Raw genomic sequence first — 7,802 nt, 5'->3', positions numbered from 1 at the left:
CAGGGCTGTCACTGTCAGTGGCCTCAGCCCTTGTGGCTTCCCACAGTTCTGCTCCTCCACCCTCCTCCTTTGCTGTCCCTACCCCCGTTCCCAGGACTGGGGTATGCCAAGTGTGCTCCTCTGGGAATGTTTGTGTGGCAGAGGGGATCCACGAGGAGCTGCCCTGGGAAGCTGAGGGAATTCTGGGCTGTGTCACCACCTGCTGTGCTGTAGGACAATGACTGTCCCCATGTTTGTCCCTTGGGGATTGTCACCATGGGTCCCACCCGCTCCAGTTCTTCCTCTTGTAAAACCTGGATTAATCTTGGTTTGAATCTTCATGGGAATTCCAGTCAGTGTTTTATCCATTGGATTGGAGCTTCCAGGTGTCTCACAGACCAATTCCTGATTAATTTGCAACAGCAAAGACTCAGTGCCTGATCCTGAGGGGTGGGATGGGGTGGGAGAGATTCATTCTGGGCTCTCCTTCTTTTCCCAAGTGTGAAAGACTCAGGAAAAGTTCAGTGAAATTGGTGCTGGTTGGCAAATGTCTGTCAGGGACAGCCTGGGAGAGCTGGGAATGTTCTCCTGGAGAAGGGAAGGCTCCAGGTAGAGCTCAGAGCCCCTTCCAGGGCCTAAAGGGGCTCCAGGGGACCTGGAGAGTGACTGGGGACAAGGGACAGAGGGACAGGAGCCAGGGAATGGCCAGAGGTACCCCAGGCCTTGGAATGTGTCACATCCAAGGGATCCTACCTGGCTGCAGGTGCCAAATGGACACCAGAAGGGATAAAATCTCCTGCTCAGGAACCTTCCCATGTACTGGGGATTTGGAATTTTCCTTTGGGCTCTGCTCTCATTTTCTGTAACACCTGGGACATGATTTCCCAGGTGCTCTCGGGATGTTCCTGCCAGAGCTTTGGGAGATATTTGGGTCTGCAGCATCAATTTTTCCTTGGAGGTGTTGGGTTTCTTTGTTGTTTGATGGATTTTTAGTCTTAATATAAGAATATTTTGTGATCTGATAACATTATTTTGATTTTTGCCAGTTGTGTTTGGATGAAACCTGGAATTCAGGCTCATGGGAACAGCCACATCCCCTGGTTTTAGTCCCAAATCCCCAAACTGGGTGGGTTCACTCTGCATTCCAGCCTTGGGAAGTGATGTGCAGGGGAAGGGGGTGCTTTGGTAGGATTCCAGGAGCTTCCAAAGTCCCCAGGGTTCTTCCACAGGCTGAGAATTCCCTGAATGTCCTAAACCCCCTGTGGCTGAGGTTTGTCTGCAGGGCCTCCCCAGCCCTGCAGGGTGAAAGAGGCTCTGTTTTCCTGGGATAAAGAGCAGATTCTTTGGCTGAAGCCAGGCCCAGAGTGACCAAAATTCCACATTTCTGCACAATGACCAGAACCAGGGACACATGGGGTGGGGGAAATGCCAAACTGGTCCCGTTTTGGGGATTGCTGGGAGGTTGGGATGAGTGGGAGGATGGAGCTGAGCAGACCAGGGAAGATCTGTGTCCCCTCTGGGATAGAGGCTGTGGGATGGAAAGGTTTCTGCCAGGGTTTTGAGGATCTCCAGAACATCTGGAGAGGGGCTTGGAGTGACAGGACACAGGGAATGGCTTCCCACTGGGAAAGGGGAGATTTGGGTGAGATTTTGGGAAGGAATCCTTCCCTCTGAGTGTGCTGAGCCCTGGCACAGGGTGCCCAGAGCAGCTGTGGCTGCCCCTGGATCCCTGGAAGTGTCCAAGGCCAGGCTGGACAGGGCTTGGAGCAGCCTGGGACAGTGGAAGGTGTCCCTGCCCAAGGCAGAGGTGGAATTATTGGGATTTAAGATCCCTTCCCACCCAAACCATGTCAGAATTCCATGATTAATCTGCTTTGCTCAGGCTGATTGCAGAGCAGGAGGCATTGGGGGTGGATCCCAACAAATTTCCCTGGGATTTCAATAATCTTGAGGGTCTTCAGTACCCATGGAGTTCCTCACATCCATCAGCTCATTGCTGCTCCAAGAGCATTGATCACCTGGATAACCCCACCTGAACTCAGGATGTCACACTTGGAGTGTCCTGCTGCCTGCTGAAATATAAATATGGATGTAATGCTGATAGAATCATGGAATTGTTGAGGTTTTAAATCCCTCCAGGGGTGGGCACTCCACCACTGCCCTGGGCTGGAGAACCCTTCCCAGGAGGAATTTTCCCATCTAAACCTCCCCTGGCACAACCTTGGGCCAGGTTGTTTAATGACAATCCCACCTGGAAAGCTGCTGGACTCTCCCATCCACATTCCAAGCTGGGATACCCCCAGTCCAGGCACTGGGGAGTGCCAGGAGCACCAGGGAGGGCCACCAGATCCCAACAGTGTGAAGGGCTGGGACAGTGACCTCTGTCTGCTCCTGGGCTGGGACAGTGACCTCTGTCTGCTCCTGGGATGGGACAGTGACCTCTGACTGCTCCTGGGCTGGGACAGTGACCTCTGAGCTCCTGGGATGGGACAGTGACCTCTGTGTGCTCCTGGGCTGGGACAGTGACCTCTGTGTGCTCCTGGGCTGGGACAGTGACCTCTGTCTGCTCCTGGGATGGGACAGTGACCTCTGAGCTCCTGGGATGGGACAGTGACCTCTGAGCTCCTGGGATGGGACAGTGACCTCTGAGCTCCTGGGCTGGGACAGTGACCTCTGTGCTCCTGGGCTGGGACAGTGACCTCTGACTGCTCCTGGACACAGAATTCCCAGGCTGGAAACCCTGGGAATGCTGATAAATTCGGAAAAGATGGAGCATGGGCTGGTTAAGGCTGACTGACTGCTGCTCTTGTGGTTTTCTTTCCCCTCAAGGCTTATAAAGATGTTATAAGGGCCTAAATCAGGTTTGTGAGCCATGGCTGGTGGCTGTGCTGTGGTTTGTGGCTCCTGCTGGGGAGCAGAAGGAATCACCCAAAATAAAAAGCTGGAGGAGGTGAGGGGGGCTGGAGGGAGATGAACCATCCCAATATGGATCCAGGGGGGCCACCACATCCCAACAGTGTGAAGGGATGGGACAGTGACCTCTGTCTGCTTCTGGGCACAGAATTCCCAGGCTGGAAACCCAAGGGAATGCTGATAGAATGGGAGAAGATGGAGCACGGGCTGGTTAAGGCTGACTGACTGCTGCTCCTGTGGGATTTTTTCCCCCTAAGGCTTATAGAAGATGATAAATCAGGTTTGTGAGCCATTGCTGGTGGCTGTGCCGTGGTTTGTGGCTCCTGTTGAGGAGCAGAAGGAATCATCCAAAATAAAAAGAGCTGGAGGAGGCGAGAGGGGCCAGAGGGAGATGAACCATCCCAATATGGATCCAGGGGGGTCACCAGATCCCAACAGTGTGAAGGGATGGGACAGGGACCTCTGTGTGCTCCTGGGCTGGGACAGTGACCTCTGTCTGCTCCTGGGCACAGAATTCCCAGGCTGGAAACCCAAGGGAATGCTGATAGAATGGGAGAAGATGGAGCATAAGCTGGTTAAGGCTGACTGACTGCTGCTCCTGTGGGTTTTTTCCCCCTAAGGCTTATAGAAGGGGATAAATCAGGTTTGTGAGCCATTGCTGGTGGCTGTGCTGTGGTTTGTGGCTCCTGCTGGGGAGCAGAAGGAATCACCCAAAATAAAAAGAGCTGGAGGAGGTGACTGGGGCTGGAGGGAGGTGAACCATCCCAATATGGATCCAGGGGAGCCACCAGATCCCAACAGTGTGAAGGGATGGGACAGTGACCTCTGTCTGCTCCTGGACACAGAATTCCCAGGCTGGAAACCCTGGGAATGCTGATAGAATGGGAGAAGATGGAGCATGGTTAAGGCATGGTTAAGGGAGCAGAAGGACTCACCCAAAATACAAAGAGCCGGAGGAGGCGAGCGGGGCCAGAGGGAGATGAACCATCCCAACATCCCCCCTTGTGTCCATCCCACCTTTCTGAGGGTCTCTTTCCTCCATTCCCAGGCCTCCAGCACGGCCAGGATGAGCTCTGACAGCAGCAGCAAGCCCCTCAAGGTGGGCTCCCGCGTGGAGGTCATCGGCAAGGGCCACCGCGGCACCGTGGCCTACGTGGGGGCCACCCTGTTCGCCACCGGCAAATGGGTCGGGGTCATCCTGGACGAGGCCAAGGGCAAGAATGATGGCACAGTGCAGGGCAGGAAGTACTTCACCTGCGAGGAGAACCACGGCATCTTCGTCAGGCAGTCCCAGGTGGGTGGCATCCCATCATTCTGGGGTCCTGGGGTGCTGGGTTGGTGGTGAAATACAGGGAATTTGGGGATTCTCCATCTCTCACAGGGGAGGGAACAGCTCGCTCCACATCTTCATGGAATCTCACCCTCTGCACAGATTTTGAGGTTCTGCAGGTGGAATCTCATTTTGTGCACAGATCTTGAGGTTCTGCAAGTGGAATCTCATTCTGTGCACAGATCTTGAGGTTCTGCAGGTGGAATCTCACCCTCTGCACAGTTCTTGAGGTTCTGCAATGAAAACTGTGGTGAATTCCCAGTTGTTCCATTCTGCTATCCTGTATTTAGCACCTCCAGCAGGTGAAGTTTGGGATCGATCCCAGATGTTTACCTGCAAGCAGATCCAAGGAATTTTAACTAAATTTGTTTAAAACCAGGTGGAATCTCACCCTCTGCACAGTTCTTGAGGGCCTGGAATGAAAGCAGCATGGTGTATTCCCAGTTGTCCATTCTGCTCTTCTGTATTTGCCACCTGCAGCAGATGAGTTTGGGATTGATCTCAGGTGTTTACCTGGAAGCAGATCCAAGGAATTTTAATTTAATTGTTTTTAAAACCTGGTGGAATCTCACCCTCTGCACAGTTCTTGAAGTCCTGCAATGGAAGCAGTGTGGTGTATTCCCAATTATATTCCCCAATATAATTGCTCCATTCTGCTGCCCAGCTCTGTATTTAGCACCTGCAGCAGGTGGAGTTTGGGATCAATCCCAGATGTTTACCTGGAAGCAGATCCAAGGAATTTTAATTAAATTGTGTTTACCTGGAAGGAGATAAAACACACACAGTGTGGGTGTAGCTGCTGAGCTTTGCTGCTCATGTGCTGCAGCAGGACCCAGGAGCTCCCTGCAGAGCAAACATCCTCCAGGTGAATTCCCTGGGTCACCTTCCAAGGACACTGGAGCCCCCGTGTCCCAGCCAGCTCCTGTCCCCTCCCTGGCACAAAGGGGCTGGTTTGTGTCCCACCCTGTGGCCTCTCATTGCCAGGACCTTGGGATTGAGTGACAGGGGGAAGCTGAGCACAAAATGAGGGCATTTGGGTCCTGGGGTGCACCCCAGCATCTGCTGTCCCATCCCTTGGACAGGCCTTTGGATCATGCATGGTCAGAGGCTGCAGCAGGGCTCATCCAGGAGAGAGTCAGGAATCACTGAGGTTGGGAAACACCTTTAGGAGGAGTTCAGCCATTCACTGCTTCAGCTCCAGGGAACATGATCCCTGTCCTTTAAAAAATAGGACAAACACAGAGAGGTGAACCCACCAGAGCTGGAGGCAAACTTACCAGGAAGCTTTTCATGTTCTAATCCAGCCCAAACAGGGTTGGTATGTAGGAACTGCTGGATGGAGCTCTGCTGCTCTCCTGGGACGACCATGGATATTTCCCAGATGTAATTCCAGCACCCTCCCAGTTCCCCACATTAAAACTGGACACATGGACATGGCTCCTTTGTCCATCTCTCTTGGCCCCTCCTGCCAGCTGGGAGAAGCTTGGAGGGTTTCACAGGGAAAAGTTTGGGTCTGCAGGACCAGGAGGAATCCCAAAGGCCAGCCAGTGCCACCCCCTGACAGTCAGGAACCCTTCCACTGTCCCAGGCTGCTCCAGTCCAGCCTGGCCTTGGGCACTTCCAGGGATCCAGGGGCAGCCACAGCTTCTTTGGGAATGCCATCCCAGCCAGGGATTCCTTCCCAAAATCCCACCCAAATCTCCCCTTTCCCAGTGGGAAGCCATTCCCCTTTTTTGTCACCTCATCCTCTGGGCCGGGTGTGGGGTGAGTGATGCTCAGCCCCCGCCCCAAATTCCAGAGCTGGGAAGGGATGGGGACACCTGGAGCAGAGATGGGAAGCAGGAGGGATAAACAGCCCCCAAATCCCCCAAATCCTCAGTGCCAGAGCAAAGCTGTGGATGCAGGGCTGCCCCAGCAGGTCCAGAGCTGGTCCTGAGCCACCCTGGGGCACAGGGAGGGTCCCTGGTGTCCCCCAGGGCACAGAGGGGGGACCCCACGCCTGGCACCCCTCAGCAGGGGCAGGGAGGGCAGAGGGTGCTGGGCACAAGGCTCTGGATGGGGCTGGATGCATCCCCATCCCTGCAGTGTCCAAGGGACAGGGACAGGGCTTGGAGCAGCCTGGGACAGTGGGAGGGGTCCCTGTCCATGGCAGGGGTGGCACTGGGTGGGATTTAAGGTCTTTCCCAGCCAAACCATTCCAGGATTCCCTGATTCTACCTGGGCTGGCAATTCCAAGCATGGCTGTTCCTTTTCTGGTCTTTGGAAATCCCTGATTTTGGCATCACCTGGAGCTGCCTTAGGCAGAGGAGCTCGATGGCACCACATGCCCAGTCTGTGGTGGCAGTTCCCAGTGTCACCCCAGGTCCTGTCCCCAGCCTCTCCAGCAGCTCTGGAATTCCCTCCTAGGCTGTTCCTGCTGGAAAACCCCCTGACCACTCAGAATTCCCACCCTGCATGGCTGTAGGTGTCACGACTTCATTGGCATCATCTTTTCCTTGGTCTCTTTGTGGCTTTTAATTCAAATTTCATCATTCCTGGTGTCAAGAATCTTCCCAAAATGGAATTCCTGTCTGACAGCTTCCCAGGTTATTTTGATTTTTAAGCTGAGCTCGCAGGTGGGAGGTGTGATGGATCAGGCAAATTCCTGCAGGAACAATTTGGGAGGTGCTGATCTGAGGCACAGGGATGGCTCTCTCTCAGGGATCTAATCCCTCCCAACCTCATTTTCCATGTTTATCCAGCAAAAATACATCTAAAAATAGTTCAAAAGAAAAAAATCCCGGAATCTGGTACGGATGTTTCAGGCTGTCAAATCCAAAGCTTTGACTTTCCTCATTGCCTGGGTGAATGTTCTGTGTTCCCAATGAAAATAAGGAATGGCTGTTTTCAGAAGGGTTGATGGAAAAGTGAGAATGATGAAATTAAAGATCTGTGCCAAAACCATGGGATCTGCTCTGCTGAACCCACTCCCAGAGGGATCTGTTCCCTGGTCTCCCTGTTTGGGAATTTTGGACAAGGATGGTCGTTGTGTTTTTTCCAGATCCAGGTGTTTGAGGATGGAGCGGACACAACATCCCCAGAAACCCCAGAATCTGCTGCCATGAAGGTCCCTAAGAGAGGTATGATCCAGCTGGGAAATCCTTCCCAGACAGGTGGGAATCCTTAGTGGAGGGGATGGGAGATGATTTCTGAAGGGGTGTGAAATCCCTCCTGGAGGTGTGGAAATCCTTCCTCAAAAAATGGGAAATCTCCCTTGGAGGAGTGGGAATCCTTCCTGGAGAGAAGGGAAATCTCCCTTGGAGGGAGGAGTGGGAATCTCCCTGGAGAGATTGGAAATCTCTCTTGGAAGGGTGGGAATCCTTCCTGGAGAGATGCAAATCTCTCTTGGAGAGGTGGGAATCCTTCCTGGAGAGATGGGAAATCCCTCCTGCAGAGGTGGCAAGTCCTTCCCAGGTGGGATGGGAAATTCTTCCTGTAGAGAGGGGAAATCTTTCTTGGAGGAGTGGGAATCCTTCCTGGAGGAATTGGAAATCTCTCTTGGAGGGGTTGGGAATCTTTCCTGAATAAATGGGAAATCTCT

At 53.3% G+C, this 7,802-nt stretch overlaps 1 protein-coding gene across 2 annotated transcripts in view; it reads left to right on the top strand.

Annotated features, from left to right (window-relative positions):
* Positions 1 to 7,802, top strand: part of DCTN1 (dynactin subunit 1) — a 55,261-nt gene that overhangs the window by 12,790 nt on the left and 34,669 nt on the right. For both annotated transcript variants that reach the window (XM_084204305.1, XM_084204304.1), the window contains exons 2-3: positions 3,941 to 4,186; positions 7,263 to 7,341. In XM_084204305.1, coding sequence (XP_084060431.1) covers positions 3,959 to 4,186; positions 7,263 to 7,341 — 307 coding nt within the window. In that variant the 5' untranslated portion in view covers positions 3,941 to 3,958. The remainder of the gene's footprint in view (positions 1 to 3,940; positions 4,187 to 7,262; positions 7,342 to 7,802) is intronic.

This window comes from Fringilla coelebs (genome assembly GCF_963513975.1).
Source record: "Fringilla coelebs genome assembly, chromosome: 4".
NCBI classification, from domain to species: Eukaryota; Metazoa; Chordata; class Aves; order Passeriformes; family Fringillidae; genus Fringilla; species Fringilla coelebs.
This window is presented reverse-complemented; position numbering and strand designations above follow the sequence as displayed.